The sequence below is a fragment of the Rhinolophus sinicus genome, linkage group LG01, assembly GCF_036562045.2.
Source record: "Rhinolophus sinicus isolate RSC01 linkage group LG01, ASM3656204v1, whole genome shotgun sequence".
Classification (NCBI taxonomy): domain Eukaryota; kingdom Metazoa; phylum Chordata; class Mammalia; order Chiroptera; family Rhinolophidae; genus Rhinolophus; species Rhinolophus sinicus.
Window position 1 is genome coordinate 109,123,241 of NC_133751.1, and position 21,327 is coordinate 109,144,567.

General features: G+C 56.0%; 1 protein-coding gene across 30 annotated transcripts in view; it reads right to left on the reverse strand.

Moving 5' to 3' along the window:
- BIN1 (bridging integrator 1) overlaps positions 1-21,036 on the reverse strand; it is a 51,846-nt gene extending 30,810 nt beyond the window's left edge. For 17 of the 30 annotated variants that reach the window (XM_019717967.2, XM_019717979.2, XM_019717965.2 and 14 more), the window contains exon 1: positions 20,657-20,882. In XM_019717967.2, coding sequence (XP_019573526.2) covers positions 20,657-20,740 — 84 coding nt within the window. In that variant the 5' untranslated portion in view covers positions 20,741-20,882. Of the gene's footprint in view, positions 1-179; positions 243-20,656 lie in introns of those variants that run through there. The other 13 variants (XM_019717977.2, XM_019717973.2, XM_019717970.2 and 10 more) reach the window with 7 other exon arrangements.
- Between the last annotated feature and the right edge of the window lie 291 nt (positions 21,037-21,327).

Consider the following 21,327-nt stretch of genomic DNA (forward strand, 5'->3'; position numbering starts at 1 on the left):
GCACCTGTCACAGCTGCTACAGGAGGAGCCATCTCACACAGCCATCCACCCCTCACCCAGAGTGTCCCCAGAATCCCAACCTACACCTACACACACACTCATATACATGGGGGCGGGTCTCATCCAGCTCCCACCAAGGGACCCACCGCCCAGCTGCTGAAACCCCATCAGGCCCTCACCTTCCTCATCTCCTCTTGGCACCGGCCTGGCTGCCTGGCTGCCGCCTCAGTCAGCCTTTGTCGCAGAGTGAGCCATACCCAGGTAGTGGGCGGTGCCACCTCACTTCTTCCTCCCAGCAGAGCTTGTGGTCAGGGGACCACAGCAACAGGATGCACGTCTCCGAACCCTCAGACAGAGGCTCCCAGAGGCAGTGCAGACAGACACACAGATGGGCAGGCAGGTGGAAGGCCAGGGTTTCCCAAAGATCACTCAGCACCCACAGCTGGGTCCTGTTCTGAGGGTGACACCCCAAGGGGGAAAAGTGAGGTGGGGCCACTGGAATTGGGCCAAAGGTGGTCAGCACTGTCCTCCCCGAGGCAGACATGGCAGGATGGAACCTTCTGCCCACTGACCCCTGGGTTTCTGGCTCCCCCCACCCCCTGGACATGCCCCCTGTGAGTGTCTCTGGTCATGTCGTCCGCCCTCCCTCCCACACACACTGGGATGGCCATGCTGGAGAGGATGCTGAGAGCTGGCCTAGGGCTCCTCCACACTGAGGCTGCAGGGGCCACTCCGGCCTGTCAGGGACTCAACACTGGAGTGGCAAAAGTGAGCGTGGGAGATCGCACAGAGATGATGGGCTCCTCCCACAGGCACCCAGCACAATGCATACCTTCCTTGGTCCCTTCCTGTAAGTGGGTATGTGGCGTTCTCATTTAATGAGAGGAGGCCAAGGCACAGAGGCTTGAGGTGACCTGTGGGCTCGCCAGGACTGGATCCAGGTCTCCTGTCTCTTGGGTCCTTTCACTGGGTGCCTCTCCTGGGCTGTGTCTCTTGACCCTGGGCTGGTGACTGCATGAAAGGGGCAGCTTCATCTTCTCATCCAGCCCAGGAAACTCTGCTTCTCCCTCCTCCAGAGAGCCCAGTGAACTCACTAAGGAGGAATCAGGCAACTCTGCCTTCAGAGCGGCCATGCTTACCCCCACGTATCTCCTAGTGATGAGTTTGGCCTAGTCAGCCCCAAAGCTGCTGTTGCACCCCTGGTTTGGGAGGGGACCATGGAGAGAGGGGTTAGAAAGATGGGCCTCCCTGGGAGGGTGTCAGGACCATGGGCCCCTTGGTCTGGCTCTTGCCCAGCTGAAGGCAGAAGCAGCCCAGGCTCCTACTCGGTAGCAGAGCCTAGGGTCTAGGAAAGCAAGTCCAGAACTCATGGCCAACAGGCCCTGGCCAAGAAAACTCCTCAGCCTCCTATAGCACCACGAGGCTTTGCCGTACAACTTTCCAAAGGCTACATGACTTTTTAAGAAAAAGAAATACTGAAACACTGGCTTTGGGCAAGAGCCTAGAACAGCATTCCATGCCTAGGAGGCTAGAATGCTCTCAGCAGTCAGGCCTCCCCAGCAGCGCCCGTATGCACACGCACAGGTCCCACACCCATGTAGCGCGGCACCCAGCACTTGTGTGTTCACATGCTGGTGCTCACCACCTATCTATGCACACACTCACACACATGGCCTGACAGGGCTGCCCACGGCACTTCAGCACCTCCGGGCATGACAGAAAGGTGGCAGAAACCATGAGGAGGCCACAGATCCAGACAAGAAGCAGAGCAGAGGTCAGGAGAAACTGTGGGAGGAGAACCAGGATGAGGCAGGGGAGCTGGAAAGAACATTGGAGAAAGGGAAACCAACAGTGGCCCAGGCAGGAGGGCCCCCCCCCCCGGGTGATCACTCTGGGGCACGTGCGTGTGTGTGCATACATGCAGGGCTGCCCAGAGACACAGGCTGGGCCTAGGCCCCAGGCCCCTCCCCTGTCCCTCTGCCCCCAGCCCTTTCCCTAGGCTGGCTCTGGGATGGGCTGTCTGCCATCTGCTTTCCTCCCAGGGCAAATACTGCGAGCTCAGCTCACACTCAGGAGGGAACCCCTAACTGTCAGATTCCAGCTCTTAGCCACATACCTGCCCAGCCCGGCCCAGTGAGTAACCGAAGGACACCAGCAGTGGGCACTGAACCCACCGCTCCTGCTGAGCTCCACTGAGATCACACAGCAAAGGACCCCAGATAGCCTGGTCCAGGGACCAACCTTGAGGGAGGCCCACCACCCTCGATATCCTTACAAGTGGGCTCATATCACCAGGGCAACCTGAGGTGGTGACTGTTGGTCCCATTTTACAGATGAAGAAACAGAGGCTTAGAGAAGTCAGTTGGCTGATGAATGGCAGAGTCAGGACGCCAAACCTGATGGATTCCAAAGCCCAAACTTAACTTGTGATTCTCAAACGGGGGGGTTCACAGACACCTGAAAGTAACAGGCAGTATTACTAGGGTTTACTGAAAAAGATTCATATTCCACTGCATCCCAAAGATTTAACAGGTAAGAAACAACACTTTTGTGACATAACCAACACAAATAGTGTAGCAGAATGCAAAGTCAGCAAAGATTTTTGCGATGAAATGTGAAAGTAGAAAAATATTTCCAGGTTCCTACTGGCCAACTGAAGCTGGGCTACGCCCACCCCAAACTCCAGGGCCTTCCCCCGACACAGCAATATAAGGACTTTTTCTAAGTCCTTGTGTCCTAGAAGTCGCTGTCCCCAGACACCAGTCCAAAAAGACTCATCATACTTTTCTGTGGGCCCCTGGTCAGAACGGCTGACTGAATGAGGAAGCCAACTGGCCTTTCTTGGGAGACTGTACCTCTAAAATTATCTCCTTCCTCTTTTAGGTTTAGAAAGTGACTTTCTCTTTCCTTTATGAAATACTGGCGAGAATAAAAGGTAATGTTTGGTTTTCCTTTTTACATCCTTAACTGAACACATAAAAACTTGGCTAGCCCCACAACAATGCCTTGGAATGCGACTGGTTGGTCAAACACCAAAATGCAACAATGCCCTCCTAGCTCAGGCCCTTTCCACGGTGACCCCCTCCCAGGGCTGGCAGCCTAACCCCACCCCTGAGAAAGATGGAGGGATGGGGGGTCTCCTCCTCATCATCATCTGTCTGTCTGTCTCTGCAGGTGGGAGCGGAGGCTCCCACCCAGGCAGGCAGTTCCGAGGCAACTCTAAGCTGGAAGTCTCCCTCCCCCTTCCCAGTGTGCCGCAAATTCTATCCTGTTCTGCAGATAAGCCTGTGTCCAGCAACCAGGTAGGGCCACCCAGACCACAGAAGAAGCTAGGGTGGGCTGGGGAGACTGGACCAGCCCAGAACAGAGCACAGGAAAGCACAGCAGCAAGCAGCATAGGGAAGATGTTGGGGTGCTTGGAGGGGCCAGGCTGGGTTGGCGGGGTGAGGTGGAGGCCGTGAAACAGCAGCAGCCTCTCATGCGAAGGCATCGAAAAGCCTTGGAAGTGTCCTCCAAAATCCTGTGAGGGCATGGAGGTGCTCCACAAAGGAGGAAACAGGCTCCAAGTGCCTGATCTCAGGGCTAAATACGTGAGGAGTTGGAATGCGAACACTGCCATTGGCTCCCAAGCCTGACAGTTCTAACAGCCATGGCGCCACCTTCCACAGGGGCGCAGGGGGTCCGCCAAGAGGAGGCACAAGCTAAAGTAGCACAGGAGCCCCATGGGAGGGCTAGAGGGCCCAGGCTGGGTGCCCCTCCCCTCACAGACCCCCCCCCCCCCACACACACACACACACACACCAGGCTGAGCCCTTTCCTAGTCTCACTAGTCTCACAGAACCAGGTTGTGGGGGGAGGGGCGGGAGGAGGGCTTCTGGATGGGCCAAGACTAACCAGACCAAGACTGGCCCCCCTTCCATAACCAAGCACCATGTAACTATACAGAACCCCTGCCCCCACAACTAGCCCTCCGCCCCACCCAGTCACACTCCAGTGGAAGAAAGGACTGTTCACCAAGGCTGCTTCCTCCTTGGTGGTCCCTACTTGACTTTCACCTCACAGCTCAGACCCGATGGCCCTTCCACAGTGAGGGGCCACTCTAAACATGGGGCATTGGCCCCCTGGACTGTGAGGGCTGGGCTCGGCTTGGATGCCCTCCCTGAGCCTGTCTAGATCTACTCTGCAGAAATCAAAGCAAGGTCCCTACCTTGGAGGGAGAGGCACGTGGTGCTCTAAGCCTATGAACAAAAACCCTGCAGGGCACCGAGCAGGTGGGGCAGGGGGAGCTGCTCTTAGGGAGGACTCCGGAAGTGCCATCTAAGAACTGATGAAGGAGGGCATGACAGGTAGAGGGCACGGCAAGTGCAAAGGCCTGGGACGGCAAGAGCAAGGCCAGTGTGTCTGAAGAGAGGGTCGTGGGTGAAAAACAGGGGCTCTATGAAAGTGCCCTCATAGGGTGATTTTATCATAAATTCCTAACTGGGCAGGTCATGGTAGGAAGTCATACCCCAGGCCTATGACTTCTTTAGTGAAAGGTTTTAAGCAAGCCCTGTCCATTGTTCTTGTGTATCTATGTTAACACAACTTTGAAGTGCCAGAAGTAATGCCCCTCGAAGGGGGCATTAACCCTCAAGAGAGCACATAATCTCATTAACTATCCTGTAATCCAACCCCCGCCTTGCTCTCTCCTATCTTTACATAACCTTCCTTACTGTCCCTCTTTAATATCAAGTGCATAAAAGAAGCTGCAAAACTGTTATTCTCGGGAGTATTTGAGATCTAGCTCCTGGGTGTATGGAATCAGTTTGGCTCAAATAAACTCTTACAAAAATTCTCTACAGGTTTGGACATTTCTCAGGTCAACACTTTGAAACTCCAGCATGGAATGTGAAACCATAGAGAGTTGTTTGGACTGGCAGTTTTAATAGATCTTGGGCTGCTGTGTGGGGACAGACTGCAGAGCAGGGTGGCACAGAACTGGTTTAGAAGGTGACTGCAATAGCCCAGGTGAGAGGCAACGGTGGCTGGGGCAAGGACAGGAAATGGTGAGAACTGGTCAAATAAGGGGTGACAAAGAGAAGTGAAGGGGACTCCAGGGTCAGAGCCATGAGAAGGAAGGAGCTGTCATCATATGAGATAGGGACACCTGGGCATCATGGTGAACTTGAGGTACCCAGAGATGTCAGGGAAAGAGGAAGGGACACACTGGCCAGGGACACTAGGGTAGCCAAGAGAGAGCCCACCATGGGACTCTGGTGAGCCTACCATTCCCCATTCCCCACCCACCTGCCCCTCAGTCACACCCACTCCAGTGACCAGCTCAGGGCGGTGAGCAGAGTGTCTGGTCTGGACAGCTGCGAAGAGAAGGGGAGGAGGAGTGGAAGGGGAGCACTTCCTGCTCTGGACCCCTGTTGGTGGCAGAGGCTCTGGGCAGAGGTGCAGGGGGCAGGCCCAGGTTGTACAACCTTGTTAGGGAACTCTACCTTTCTGAGCCCTGAGCCTCATCAGTAAAACAGAGCCAATACCTCCTTCATCAAAGGTGATGAGCGGTTGTCTAGGTAAGAGGGCCCAGAACAGAGAAGTGGCTGGTTTCCTTTCTGCCTCATTACCCTATCTTGACCTGAGACTCCTCCCACCCAAGCCAGAAAGCTCTGCAACCTTTCCCACCTAGTCCCCACCCTGCTCCACACCCCTACCCTGGTCCCACCCCCAACCCACATGTCTCTCCTGGTGCCTGGTGCCCACTCCCCAGCACACCTGTTCCCCATGACTCATTCAGGCTTACACAGGACATTTCTCTTGGATAGCAAACACCAGCCCACCCACCTCCCTCTCCTGGCCTAACCTCCCCTCATCAGCCTCCTCAACCCTCAGCTCTGCAGGGACCATGCAAGCCCCACCCACACCCTGGCCCCTTTGATAAAAGGGTAAAATGCTAAGGGTCCCATGGAAACCAGACAGCAGCAGAAAGTACTGGCCTCTTCTGACCAGCAGCATCCACATGGGCAGCCAGATGGGCCTTAGTATTCGGCATTCCAGAGCCCAGCCTAGATGCAGCCCTCTCTCTGGAAAGGTTTAGAGGGGCCTGCAGCCAGGGCCACCCAATGGCCTTTGTGTCGTGCTGGGTGTGGCTTGAGGAGAACAGGCTATGTCCTCACCCTCAGCCTAGCCCTCCACACCACCTGTTCAGAGATGTCAGCACAACCACCCCCAGAGCCAGCATCCACCCACCTATCCCCTCCATGCAAGTGTGAGTGCTATTCTCAGCCCAGGCTCCTGGACGCTGGCCATCAACAGAGGGGTGGAATCTGCCCCCAGCCTACCCACCTCCTCTCATCACCTGCTTCCCGAGTTCAGTGGGTGAACAGCCTGTGTGGAGGAGCAGCAGAGCCTGGGCCCAAACCACAGCAGAGCATCGGGCAGGGGGAGAGGAGGCTGGAGGTCTTGCCTGCACCCACCTGCCTCGCTGGGGCCAAGTAAAGGTCTCACTGGAGGAGGACCACGGAAACCCCCAGTCTGCAGTATGCTGGCCTTTCATGTCACCTCCCCCAGGCAGCCTTCCCTGACCCCACCCCAGGCACAGGGACTCACTTGTCCCTCCAGATGCCCTCAGCCCTTTGCATATGTTTGTTCTTGTCTGAGAAGCTAGACCTAAATGTGCAACCAGGTTGTTCATTCATTTTACCAATTGGAATCCTCCATTTCCATGTCTATACAATTGGAACTATTAAATAGTACCCCAAGCACATAAGATACACGGTATTTTTTCAAACACATGATTGCTATTATTGTGGTTATTGTTATTTTTGTTATTCAACGAAGTCAATGCCCAGAGTCAGCTTTAAACAGCTCCTACCCACCCAAGCACGCACCACACACGACAAGGGCTGTTCCTCACACCAGTCCCAGGCCCTCCTCTGTCCAGCATCTGAGCTAATGTCTTCTGGCCTCAGCCCTGTACTGTCCACAAGTTCCTGGTACCTATCAGAGCACCAAAGGAATTCCCCCACATTTTGTGGGGGACAATCAAGAGGGGGGGACTCGCTGGTTGTGGGGTGGCTCTTCTCCCAGCCCAGGGCCAGCTCCACTGCATTTCACTAGAGTCCAAGCTGGAAGAGAGCAGAAGGGACTGGAAGCAGAGAGGGTGTTTGATTAACCTACAGGTCAAGGGTAAAGGCTGGTGGGGAGTGAAGCAAGAGGGGACCAAGAACAGACTAGGGGAGTCATGTGGCTGCCCCAGCCCAAAAGACAGAATGAACGCTCAGCAGGCAGGAGGGACATTTCCGGGCTTCCTCCTGCTAACCCTGCACCCCACTATTCTTGTTCTGGGGATGGGGAGTAAGAGTAATAGGGGGCACAAGGCGGCTGCTGAAGCGGAGGACAGCGCTCCCCCACCCCAGCAGACGCAGGAGCTCAGCTCAGTGGGTCAGAGCAGGGCTTCCTAGAATGGGCCTGCAGACCTCCCTAGCTCAGGAGTCAACGCAGAGGCTGCCAGAAATCTTACAAACACCTGCTGGGGAGGGGCTCATGCCTACTGCCCCTTCCTCCCCCGGGGCCCTCTTTACCGGGAGAAACAGTTCAACGGTGAGAGGACGTTGAACAGCCACACAGAGTTACCAATCCCTTTTTTAAAAAAAGACAAAATCAGGGGAATGAGCCAAAGGAGGAGTGCAGGAAAGAGCAGAGTGGGGCCGGGACTGGGGGTGAGCCCCAGGTCCTAGAGGTCAGCTCCTAGCCATCACACGCAGCTCTGGACACTTCTGCATCATCTAAAAGCTAGAAGGAATTCCTGCTGCCTACAGGGAGAGAGGGTTAGGATGGGAGTGCTGAAATGGTGAGAAATGCAGGGAGACCATGTTGTCACCTGGCCCTTGGCCTCCACAAGGCCTTGTCTGGGTAAATCCCCTCCCCTGAGACCTCAGGCCTGGACCTTGACTCCTCCACTGCTGGTGGGCGAAAGCAGCCGAGGCTTGGGCAGGATGACCCAACAGGACACACACACAGAGCATGGGTACAGCTGAACACCCCACATGTCCCTAAGGTATCTCAGTCACCCCCCACCCCACAGTACAGCTGGGCTAATGAGCTGCCACCCCAAACTTACGTCCTCAGGTGTGAAATGCAGATACTGTCCTCCCACTTGAACCTCAAAAACACGAAAACGGAGGCTCAGAGGAAATATGTAAGTTGCCCAAGTTCAAGGATTGAGAGGAGCATGGCTGGGATTTGAGCCTGGGTCTTCCACCTTGCCACACTTCATAAGGTGCTTTGCAAAACCTTTCCCATCCCTTATGCACAATTTCATTCACTTGGCATTAAGTGCCTACTATGTGCAGTGCCAAGGTCACAGCCTCTACCCTCAAATGCTCAGGGTGCTGGAGAGAGATGGTCACTGCACTTTATGGAGGAGCAAAGCACAGTGAGAGGTTAAGCACTGGTCCAAGGCCCAAGGCCCGGGTGGAGGGAGGAGGAAGGGGTTTTGGCTTTGGGCCTCCTGGTATGCTGAGAGCTCCATTGCCCAGGCCTCTCCCTCCACCCGCTGCTCAGAAGCGGCACTGCACTTGCTGCACAATGTAGGGGGCAGCCTCCCTGGTCTCCTGGGGCACACAGCAGACAGGGTGACCTGCGATTGCAGTGCCACAAAGTTGCAATGCAGGCATCAGATTCTGTTCTGCTGTGGGCCATGGGTTTCCCATAGTGCTGATGCAGCCCCCCACCACCACCACCACGAGGTCCTGAAGCCCCACATCCCCGTCAGGTCCGCTCTCGAGTGCCCAGGCCAGCAGGGGAGGGTGGACCACAGGATGGGCCCCCACCCAGCCCACCAGATTCAGAGCATCACTGCCCACAACATCCTGATGGACGTAGGGCCCCGGCTGAGGCCTCCTCTAGGGCCACAGTTCATCCGGCCCGGAGGGTGGGACTTGGGGAAGGTAGTGACATTCCATCTCCGCCAGGCCTGTTTCCAGAACAGACTGCTCCACTGAGTGCTCAGTGACAAGGGCAGGGAAGACACCAATGAACTTCTGGCTTAGTTTAAATTTCAGGAAAACAACAATATTTGGGTCCTGTCCCAGGTTCAGCAAATGCATCCAATTAATTGTAGATTCTTTTTCTTGATTTAGATCAAGGTTCAGCTTGTACTCCTGGCCATTAACTGGTATTGCGTCTCCCTGGCCGCAACACTCTCCCCCCAATTCTTTCTTTGTGGGAGGTAGGAGCTGTGATATCTGTGCCTAGCTCTCCCTCTAACTGGAGGCTCCCTCGGGAGTGTGGAGTAAGGCCAGGTCTGTCCAAATCTGACCCTGACCCTGTCGGGTCCCTTGATTCCTAAGGGTACCTAGGTTCTAGGCTCTCTCTGACTCCCTCATGGAGTCATTTGGGGATTGTGGGTGAAACAGGGGCCACATACTAAACCTGAGCAACTCAGGGGAGGTCCGCACGGCAGGCCCTACAAACTCAGAGACCAAAATTAACCACACAGGACGGTCTGAACATACAAATTCCTAACTGAAAGCCATCCTGGTGGTAGTCACATCCTTGGCCTGTAGCTTCCTTGATAAGGTCAATCTTTACATTAAATGAGCCTGCCTATTGTCTTTTGGGATCTAAGATAACAGGCCCTTGGAATGTCAGAGTACTCCCTTTTCCAAAACCCACAAGGCACAACCCAGCATACTAGAGCAGGAAACTGCAGAATCCCTTGTTGTTGTTCTGGTCCCTTGATTACTATCTCTGTGCTGTAAAATGCTATTAACTATCCTGTACCCACCCATATAAAAGAAGTACCTGTCTCTCCAATTTACTTTTTATCCAATCTCAGAGATTTCCCCGCTTTGCTTTCTCCTATCCCCTTAAGCTACCACCAATGGATTTCATGTAACCCTCCTGCTTTGACTCTAATGTATAAGTTGCAAAATCACCATTTTGTAGAGCATTTTCTAAATCCATTGAGATTTTGCTTCTCGGCAACTGTCATCAATTTGGCTCTAATAAACTCTTAAAAACTTTCCCTTAGGCTGGCTGTTTGTATCATCAACAGGAACTCCCACACACCGAAGGGACAGCTCTTCAGGTTTACCGTCTCTGGTTTGCCAGCTCCCTGCAGTAACCAAGGGCCCCAAGGAGTGCGTGCCTGGGCGCGCGCACACACACATATCTGCCCCACAAGGCAGCCCCCAACTACTGATTTTCATTTGAAAACTCTTAGGCACTCACATTTACACATGAATTGTCATTATCACCCTCTCACTATCTGGATTCAGCAATGGGGTGGCAGCACCCAGGAAAGGCCAACGTGGGGCCAAGTCTGATGACTGGGAGGGTGGGAATCCCGGGGATTCCCCGAGCCTCAGTGTTCTCATCTGCCAAAGGGAACCGTAATCCAGTCCTGCCTACCTCCCAGGTCACAGAGAAACAAATGAAAAATGGTGGGTGTGAGGGTTCTTAGTAAATTATAGAATGCCGTAGAGATACTAAGATTGTCCTCCCCTCCTGAACCTTCTAGACCTGACTGGACTCAGCAGGAACTCAGCTTTGCCATTGCCATATACAAGAGGCCTGGAGTTCACCATGTCTCACCGTGTAGCTCTTTTGCTACACATCAGGCTTCTTGAATGAATGAATGATGGGAGACCCCTCACCTCTGTACCCAGCTCCCTGTCCCTCATCTGGCCCCTCAAACCACAATCCCCCCTGGAACCACTTGCCCTCCCCTACCCTCAGTCAGGCTCTGGCTCAGGGGGCTCTGACTTCCCACCTCAGGGAAGTGACACCACCACCTCCCAGTTTAGCTTTCTCAGCCTATACAGGAAAAAAGGGAAAATGCATTGCAGTTCAATTTCAAGAATCCTGTCATAAGCAAAGACAAAGGGCTCAAACACAAAAGCCGGAATGGTACATGCAGGAGGGCTCTCAGGGGCTTCCCCAAGATGCCCCCCACCCTGAGATCAGGAACTGACAACATTCACTTCTTCCTGGACCCTCTCCACAAGCCCATGGGGCAGGAACTCCTGTTCCCATCTACAGAGGAGGAAATGAGGCCCTAAACAGGACAATCATCAGTGGGACCACACTCCTTTCTCCCTCTGTTTGGGTCTGTCTTCCTCCCACACCATCTCTTAATTGTCTTCTCCCCTTTCCTTCATTCAACCTCTCCTTCCCCAACTGCAGTGCTCCAGGGTCCAGGGTTAGTACCTCATCCACCGGCACCCGTCAGCGTATCTGGTCCCAAGATGGTTATCAATGGGCTGGAGGACATGTTCTGAGAGAATTCATGCCATCTCAGAGCAGAAAAATCAGGGAGGCACAGTAGGCGGGTTGGGGGGAGCTAGAGTGCCCTAGAGGGGTCTCTCCCAGCCCAGGTCTCCCTGCACCAAGTCTGTCCCTAGTGCCTAATGGCCAGCCAAGGCTTGCCCAGGGCTCAGGCATGTTGGCCATAGTCCTGGGGAGAGGCTGAGCTGAGTAAAGGATCCAAAGAAAGTAGCAGCAGCTGTTGGAAAAGGGGCCAGGCAGACAAAGGTTCTGTCACAATCCGCCTTCCAGCTCCACAGCCTCTGTGAAGCTCCTCAAGCCACAGGTCTGAGTGGAAACCCCAACACCCTCAGCAGCCAGCCACTGCTCCTGGAGCCTCCATCCACACATTACCACTATCGAGCCCACTCCCCACCCGGCAGTCTGTGCTTAGAGTCAGGGATCTCCACCAGCTGGCACGACCAGGACTTTCCTCGTCTGAGAAGTGCCCCCAGCTCTGACCCAGGAGCCAAGGGACCCCCACCGGCCACCTGGTCAATGGCCTGGCCTGAAAGGGCAGAGCACACAGGGGTGTCTTGAAGAGAGGTGAACCGATCCACTGATGGCCCCTGTCGGCTGTGAAGCTCTCCAAGCCTAGTACTGTCACCCCCTGCCCCATGTCACCTTAGGGCCCCCAAACAGACAGGGGAGCAGGTATGCACATAATGGGGTGGAGGGAGGTACAGGATGTTGTATACCAGCCTTTCCAGCAAGGTTAGGGCACAGGTGTCATCCAGCTCCTGTGACCCCAGCCCCGAAGGGGTGGACTCTAGGATGGCAGCCCTGCCCCAGACCCCCTTGGGCCTTCCTGGACACATTGCACTCTAACCTGTCTGAGGTCGAGGTCATTCCCTCAGGGGACTCAGGACTCACCCCTCACTCCGTCTCCTGTTCCTCAGAAAGCTAGGGGCTCCCGAGGCCCAGAACAGTGAGACAGTGGGTCCTCACTGAGCCCAGACTGGGAGACAAATGGCTCAGGCCACACCTGAGGAAGAAAGGCTGGGGCAAATGGGGGCCTGGGGGCAGAGCCTGCTCATCCCTCTCGGCCCTCCAGGGCCTGATCGCCCTCAGCTGTCTTTTCAGATTCAGTCTCATCCTACCTCACCCCTCTCACACACACATTCTAGCCACCCTAAACAGGCTTCCAGAAATACCCCTCCCCACCCCACAACCTGACTCCTTTGCCCTTCAAACACAGCTCAGGGTCCACCTTCTTTGAGGAGCATTCCCTGTCTGCCCAAGATGGGTGGGAAGCTCCTCAGTGTCCCAGTGTCCTTACCTGAATCCCCACCCCCCTCCTCGGTTCAGTGCCATGCTGGGCACTGTATATAGGGCTGGGAGCTCCTTGAAGGCAGAGGCAAGTTCTTCTCTTCTTAGCCCTCTCAGGACATCAATGTGGGCAGGCCATAAACGAGAGAAGGACGACAGTGATAAACAAGGTCATCACAGCTACTGGGAGATAATTCGGTGTAAGAAGATGAGGCATCTAAAACAATGAGCCAGTGGAGATGTCCCTACAAAGGTGCCCTGGGGGCTCCAGGATAGAGGCCTGCAGGGACCCAGAAGGCCTGGGAGTCTAGCCCCGTCCCACAGTGACTGTTCCTCCCTCCAGTCCTGTGGTGTAGCTGCTGCTTGCAGCCACCCACTCACTCGCAGCCACCAGTGGGGTTCAGCCCCAGATACTGCTGCAGCGGCCTCGCACTGCAGAGGTGGAGATGTCTGCAGCTCGCTGGACTTCCCTGGGGCGAGAACAGCAGCAGGGACCCAGCGCATTGCCCGGGCGTGGGCACAGCATGGAGGCACCAATGAGACCACTGCCCCACCACCAGCTCCAAACCTCACCCTCAACCCATGCTTTGGCCCTGCTCCCACTCCATGTACGGTGGCCCTGGGATCTGGGTCAGGAACTGAGGTGTAAGGTGAAGTCCTGGAAGCAGAGGGAAGAGGCCCAGCAAAGAGCAGAAATAGGAGTGAGAGCAGCAGCTCACCAACCCTAACAGTGAAGCCTCAGGTCCAGCCAATCACATGGACCAGGGGTCAGGGATCCCCAGCACCTCTGTCACCTACAAACTTTCTCAGGTTGGAAGAGGACCCCTGCAGAGGGTCCAGGCCAAGCCCTCTTTGGCATCTAGCCTAAAGCCAGGAAGGGCTTCCCAGTAGGGCCCCGGCCCATTCCTGGGAACCCCCGTTTTGGGCCCAAGCGCTACAGCCCCTGGCTCAGGCATACAGCACCACAGCCCTGAGCTGGTCTGCGGTGGGAAACGGTGCTATGAACTGATGCTTGGGTCCCTCAGGATGGCCACTGGTGGGGTGGGATGTGCTCCCTCTGTCTGACTCCAAGACCTGAGGTCTCACCGCTGTCCCCTGCTTTTTGAAGGCCTGAAATCTTGCAGCTGCAGCTCCCAATGCCTCCCACCATGCACCGTGAAACCAGTGAGCCTCCCAGGCCTCTGCCAGTCATCCGCCTGTCTGCCTGCTGCCTGGAGAATCCACGCACCTGTACAAGTATGCACCAAGCACTTGTGTACCCAGCTGGGGACACCACAGTGACTACAGGAGGCAGGACCCACCCTCATGGGGCAAATATTCTAGGGGGCTTGCCCCAGGCCACCATGGGCGGGCCTCCAACCTGGACCCAGGAGGGCTGCCTCCCCATCCACGTGGTCAGTCCACAGGGCTGGGCACCAAGCTCCCAGAGTAGTGAGTCCCAGACTTTTAGATTCCATATCTAGAAAAATCTTCCCAGGGGGTGGGTGGGTGTGTGTGTGTGTGTGTGTGTGTGTGTGTGTGTGTATTCAGCAGCAGGACTATTTCCTCCTCAAGAACATTAAAAAACAACTAGTATTACCATCATTTCATGAAAGAAACGTTGCAACAACATAAACCAAAGTAGACAGAAAATAACCTCAGAATAAAGGGTATTCCTTTATATTAAATAAACCGGATGCAGCTTTTATATTTGGGAAAACACTCATACATATACCACATGGCCTCATTTGCATGCAGAAACACGTGTCCTAGACTTGCATGAAGAAACCCCAGGCCATCCCCTGGCCCCAGAGCCCACTATACATCCCAAAAGGAGAGAGGCCACATCCCAAAGTGTAAGCCTAGAAGCCTGCTAGGGTTCTTGGGGAGACCAGAGCCCCAGATCTCATTTAACGGGGGAGGGAGAGGTCTGGGGACCAAAACCTGTCAAATGAGCTCCTTGATGCATAGCCCTTCCTCAGGAAGGCTATGCTGGAGATCCACATCTTCTTTGCATGTCCCTCAGCACCATAATGGTGGCAACACAGACAGGTTAACCCGTAGGCAAGTCACACCACTGCTCTGAGCCTCAGTTTCTTCATCTGCTGACTGAATCCTAACAACCTCACCGTTGCAGTGACAATGAGAATTTTTACCAAGCACCTGGCACTCAGCAGCTATGCAATAAACCACAGTTATTATTACAAAGTTAATATTTGACAGGGGGAAGCCCTAGGGCAGGATGAACCTGCCTTTCTCTTCCAAGTCTCTAGTCTGACCCCTTTCAGCCTTGGCACGGAGCCAGCGTTCCTGCCCAGTCCAGAAAACCATATGGACTCTGAGGGGGTAACAGGCACCCCAGATACCAGCCAGTTCCCGTGAGGCGTGACCCTTCCACAGACAAGAACAGCTACTTTAGGGAACCACGAACCCTGCCCTTTGCTCGTGTCCATTTCACCTGTACAACATCCTCTGTGGCACACACCTACTTCAGGTGAGGAAACTGAGACTCACAGAGGTTAAAGTGACTTTCCTGGGTGATGATTCACAGGAAGGATCCAAAGCCAGGGCGCCAGAGCCTGCGTGGTTTGCCCACACTGCAGTGTTGCTTGGTGTGAACATCTCAGAAGCGCCCCTCACTCCCACCCCCACCCTGCCCCTGCGGGGCTGGGCCATCTTTGCTGCCTTCCTCCTCTTCAGCAGCCCTCCCCCTTCTCCATCCTATATCCTGAGCAAGAGCCCCTGCCCTCCCAAGTTGCCCAAACCTGCCCTCTCTCAGCACCCTGATGAGTGGTTTTAACATTGGTATCCTTTTCTTTGCACTTTTAATCCCAAAAAGAGACTTGCCAAAGAGGCAGCTTTAGAAAAACACAATATAGCAGGGTGACATCCCACAGGAAGCCTTCCTCTCTGGGTGCTCTGTGACCTACAGGTCAGAAGCCTGTGCCCACCCAATCCCCTGCACGCACATTTATACCCACACCGGGGTCCCTGGCATCTGCACTGGGGTGTTCAGGAATGGCTAAGTCCATTATCAGATTCCACCGAGGAGAAGCTAAAGGCCACCCCCCACCTCACTGCCCTTGTAACTACCTGCTAACACACCTGTTTGTTTCTTTTGTCTCTCCAGCTAGAATGTCAGCTCCATGAGGGTGGGGCTCGGTTTTATTCAGCCTGTACCCATCCCTGGAACAGTGCTCACCACCTAGGGGGTGCTCAATATTTGTTTCATGAATAAATGAATGAATAAGCATCATCATCATTTTGCTGATAGCCAAAGTGGAACCCAGAGAGGGGAAACAAACCCACAGAGTTTATGTGCAGGCAGGTCAAGATCATCCAGGAACTGTCTGATTCCCTCGCCCACTGCGGGCTGCCCCCCACACACACACATGCACTCACACACGTACGTACACATATACATACACCACCTGGGACTGGGGCAACATCATAAGCCCTGATCAGCCAAGGGCTCAGGAGGGATTAGCTGTCTATAAAGACCCGTAATGACCACTCTGGGGAGAGGGGCTGCACAGGGAGCACAGGCTGCACTGTGGCTCACTCTCACTGCTCTGCCCACAGAGCTGGCATTTAATGGGCACTTGCTATGTACTGGGCACTTGTCCAAGGCTTGACTCCACAATAAACATGTGAAGAGGAACCATTATTTTGCCCATTTTATACATAAAGAAACTGGGCTCAGGAAGGTCCTGTAACTTGCCCAGGGTCCTGACTAGCAGGCAACACAGAACCACCCACCTGCCAAGCCCGTGCACACACTCTGTCTTCTCCTTGGTTGACACAGAGACCTAACACCAAGTGTAGGACGAGGGATTCTGCAACCTTGTGGAAAAAGAACCGTGTGAGTCCTGGGCTTGGATTAAGGCAGAAGAGAGGGACAGAGGCATTCTCCTCATGTTATCCAACTCACACAGTGTGGAAAGGACAAGCTGGGCTGAGATGGCCTCGTCCATGTGCCAGAGAGTGAAGGTAATAAAGGGTCTCAATGGGGTCATCAGTGAGAAAGGCAGAAGAGTTAAGCCTCGGCTTCTCTGAGAACCCAACGGGGTACACAGACTCCCCTGCATTCAAGATTTGATCAAATCTGGCCCAAATCTACTGCCTGCCCCCCTTCCCCACACACCATTCCCACACACCATGCCACTTGTCTTCAGGTGATCTGGCAACCTTGCTGTCCTCACTCTCGGGCCCCAAGGTGGCCTGTACCTGTCCCTCCTAGAACACCTTTCCACACCCCATGCAGCCCAGTGTACTAACCTCCTCTGTGAGCCCGAGCCACACGGCCTTTGCCTTGCTTTAAGCTCTGCCAGGAGCCAGCAGACTCTGCTCAGTGGCGACGCAGCTCATCCCAGCTCTCAGCCCGCAGGGCTCACTCGGGCTCAGGGAAGGCTGGGCGCCTGGCTTCCAATCTTCCCAGGCCCGCATTCCTCAACCAAATGTCCACTAAGCCCCTATAAACACCCCACCCAGAGATGATGTCCAGCTCAGGATCCTTCTGTCCAGCAGGCGAGGTGGACCATGTACATCAATAACTGGAGCTCAGGGAGCTGATCTGAGTGAGACTGGAGAAGTGCAGAAAAGCCTGTGCAAGCTCAGAGGAAAGAGACACAGACAGAGGTGGGGGAGGGAGGGACGGATGGAAACCCGCCCCCTCCCCCCCCCCCCAGATGAGCAGGAAGAGTCCTCAGACACTCAAGGACCCGGAAATGGACATCTAGGGGAAAGAAATGGAGAATATGGGTAGAGGGGAGTAACTTTGGACTGCGGCCTGGGCAAGGGGAGGTCGGAGGATGCCAGGGCTTTGGAGACCCTCCTGCAGACCTGCTGGGCTCCTGATCCCAGGGCCTGCTGTTGAGGCTGCCTGCCGTGAGGAGAAGGATGGGTTGTAAAGGCGTGACTCCTACTGAGGCCAAAAGGGATGGTGCGTGAGGAGCTCCTGACCACAGATGAGCATGGTGCCACTCTGGCCATGTGTCAGGGTTCTATAAATAACTGCCATTGCACCTTCCTTCTAGTGAGCAACTGCCCTGACAAGCTGGGGCTGTGCTGTCCACTGAGGGGGACAGAGAGTGCATATTCCCACCCCTGCTCGGGCCTTCTTCCTGTGCTCACCATGGGCCCAGGCCCCCAGCACAAGAGCAGCCTCCTTCAGGCAAGCTCTCCGAGGACTTTTAGGTGGTGGACTTCAGAGGGGAGCAGGCAAAATTCCAACCCCCGCCCCAGCTGTCCCTTCTCCCCAACCATCCCCTCCCCCAAGGGGCCCAGCCTGACAACCTCTAATCCTCTGTCATCTGACCCAGCTCCACTCTAAATTAGCTCTGCCCAGCCACCCTACTGAGGCCCAAAAATGGACAGTGTCATTTATACAGGGTCTTAGAAGCCAAATACAATTGTGAGATGACATCATGGTGCCCGGAGCCTGAGCTCCAGACATGCCCTCTGCACCCCAGGCACTCTGTGTGCTGGGAGATGAGCAGAGATGGTATCATGGTAGCAGACCCTGGTGACCCTTCCCATATTTTTTCAAGTCCTCCCCATACCAGGCCCAGAGGCCATAGGACCCTACAACCATAACACGCCAGCCAGAGCCATGTGCACCCTGCTCCCCACTACCCATGGGCTCAGCCCAGGATCGAGCACAGGACACATGTCCAGGCAGGATCTGCTGAAAAAGGGAAGGCAAAGGAGCAACAGCACAAACCAGCTCACCCACAGTCCAGTATAAGGGCTCCCAAGCCAAGCCCTTGTTTGTTCATGAACAGTCACTCGGTAGTTATGGGGACCAGACATATGCTCCCTCCCTCAGGGAGCACCCAGAGCAGTGATGGAGGCAGGCAGGTCAATGAGTTTGCCAACCAGGGCCCATGGAGAGACACACTGAGCTGGGAACAGGACGACTGGCTCCACAGGCACCAGAGGGCAAGCTTTCCTTGACCACACTATTGCCCTCTGAGTCCTGGCAGACTGAACTACTGCTTAGCTCAGGAACTGCCGTCCTGTGGTAACTGGACAGCATTGGAAGTGCCACATTACTCACTGATTTGACCTGGGGCAGGAGCGAGGGTGCCTATGAGACCACTGACAGTGGTCCTGACACCACCAGAAGGTGCTGTGATGCAGCCAGGTCAAGGCACCCAAGCTGTGACACAGACTCTGAGCTGCAGGAGGAAAAGAGGAGAGGTTCCTGTGGGTTGAGGCATCAGACTTCCTGGGAGGGAGTACTCAGCTGGGCCAACAAGGGAAGGGAAAGAAGGAAGGCTCCTAAGCAATGCTGCACCAGTAACACTAAGCTGCTCCAGGCCCATGAAGCCCAGGCTCAGGTAGGGTGAGCCCTGGTGCCGGGCCAACATCCACAGCTGACCAGCTGTCAGCCAACTGCCTATGGCCACAGAACAGGGGCTGAAGAAGGAGGGGTGGCAGCTCAGTGAGGTCAGTGATGACATACTGCCAATTACATGGAGGGGACACAGCCCAGGTCTATTGCCCCCAGACTTACTGAAAGATGCTGCTGTAATGACAAGGCAACCAGGGCAAAGAGAACTCAGCAAGAGCAAAGGGGAGTCAGGGAGAAGGAGGACCTCATTGGAGTGGGGGCAAGGAACTGGTCTCAGCTAATCCTTGGCTTCCCATTCATCTTCCTGGCCCCTTAGGAACAGGAAGCAGGCTTAGGCCCCAAACTGCTGGCTCCAGGCACCTAGATGGATTACCCAGTCACAGGAGGTGGGGGTAGGGCAGCAGCATCTCCCCGCCCCCACCAACCTGGAAGACTGAAGCCTTCCCAGCACCCGCTGGCTATCTATGGGGCTCTAATCCGTCCTCCAGCCCTGGAGGAAAGTGAGGACAGCTGAAGCAGGCCAGAGCTGCAGCTTGGCTGAAGGCCGTTACCTTCATGCACAGCCACCCACTTCCTCAACCCAGGACAACAAGGATGAGCAGCAGGACTGAGGGAGGTACAGGGAAGCTCTAGACGATGCACCCCTTCCGTCACATGACTGCATCCCTAGGGATCCTGCAGGTCCCAGCTGCAAAAGTCATTGTTTATAAACAGCCACAAGCCTAGCAGGGGAGGTCCAGGCCGGTGGTCCCCAGGGTCTCACTGGGCATGGACAGGGTGCAGAACCCGCGGTGGGGAATTAGGGACTGGGGACCACTCCAGCAGCACAAATTCTGTAATCTCAGATTTCAGAATCCGAGCGGGCAGAGGAAGTGGCGTCAGCAGCTGGTGTGATCCAATGCAATAAACCAGAGGTGGCTTGGGATAGAAGGCCGAGCGCGCGGACCCCCACCCTCAGTCCTGCATTTCCTGAACAGTCTGGACGCCACGGGAAACCGGGCTCCATCCCCCGCCCGCGGCCAGCTGCTCCCGGAGCTAGGGCTCAGGTTTCCCGCAGTGCCTTCCACGCTCCTGCGGCCCTCCGCCCCTCCACCCGGTCGACTGCCCACCGCGGCGTTGGTCACCACCCCTCCCGCGCCGCCGGAAACACGAAGCCCCCGAGGGGTACGCAGCCCTCCGCTCCCCGGAGCTTTCAGGCCGGGGGCGCCCCTCGGGAAAGGAAACCCAATCCTCCGGCTGCCCGCGGGGACAGTAGGGGTGAGGCGAGAGGAAGGAGGGCACGGCGGGCGCTGGCGGCTCCCAGAGGCCTGCAGCGGGCGCGCCGGTTCCCGGGCAGAGAGGCAGCCTCGGGATTCCCTAAGCACGGTGGCCTCCGGGAAAAGGGGCAGGCCCGTCCTCATGCGCCGCCCGCATGCAGGGCCCGCGGAGGCCTGGACGGCCCACTTCGTCCCAATTCTCCCGGCCCTTGGCCTCCAGGGTGGGGTTAGCTGTAGTCGTACGGCGAAGATAAAAACTGGCCCCGGGGGAGGGGGGTGCAGCTGCGCCCTCTCCGGCCCCGCCGCGGGGTTTGGGGGGAACACATGACACGGACTGCAGAGGACGCCCAGAGCTCCGGGGGGCGCGGCGCATGGACCCCCAAAGGCCCTCCACAACAGTAGTCCGAAGGTAACAGCGCCAGGCACCGGGTGAGGTTCAGTTCCGGGGGCGGGATGGGGGCAGGTGTCCGGGACGACACGGCTGCCGGGTCTCCGGCTCGCTCACCTTTTCCTGGGCGCGGGTGAGCTTCTTCTGCACGTTGCTGGCGATCTTCCCCGCCGTCACCCCCTTGCTACCCATCTCTGCCATCGTGCCTTGGGCCTCTCCGGTGGCTGGCGCCCAGCTCCCTGCCCCAGCCCCGGCCGCCCCCGGGTCCGGCTCCACGCCGCGCACTAGATACGCTAGCCGACTGGCGGAGGCGGAGCGTGCGCGGGGCGAGCAAGCGAGAGAGCAACGCCAGCACCGAGGGAGGGACGGACGCAGGGAGAAGGAGGGGGAGGGGAGGGGCCGGGCCTGCGGGTCAGGCTAGACACTGCGCTTTAAAGACCGTCTCTGGCTTAGGAACCTCTCGGTGCGCCGGGAGGAAGCGGCGCTCACACGTGCAACGGGCTTGGGTGAGCCGGCCTCCGGAGACGCTTTAGTGATCCCGCCCCGGGGCGGGGACTAATTCAACAGTCTTGGGTCCCGCACCGCCGCGGGCCCGGTTCTCCTCCGGAGTAGTCACCTCCTGCAGCCCAAGGTCGGAGGCCAGATGGAGAAGAAGGGTGCTTTCGAAAAGCAGAGATAACGTGCGGCGATTGGCGCGCCGACGTGGAATCCGAGAGCCCCTGTCCTTCCAAAGCTGCTCTGGCCCTGCGCTCGAAGCTCTGCCACCTCCCGGCTTGCAAACTCACGGG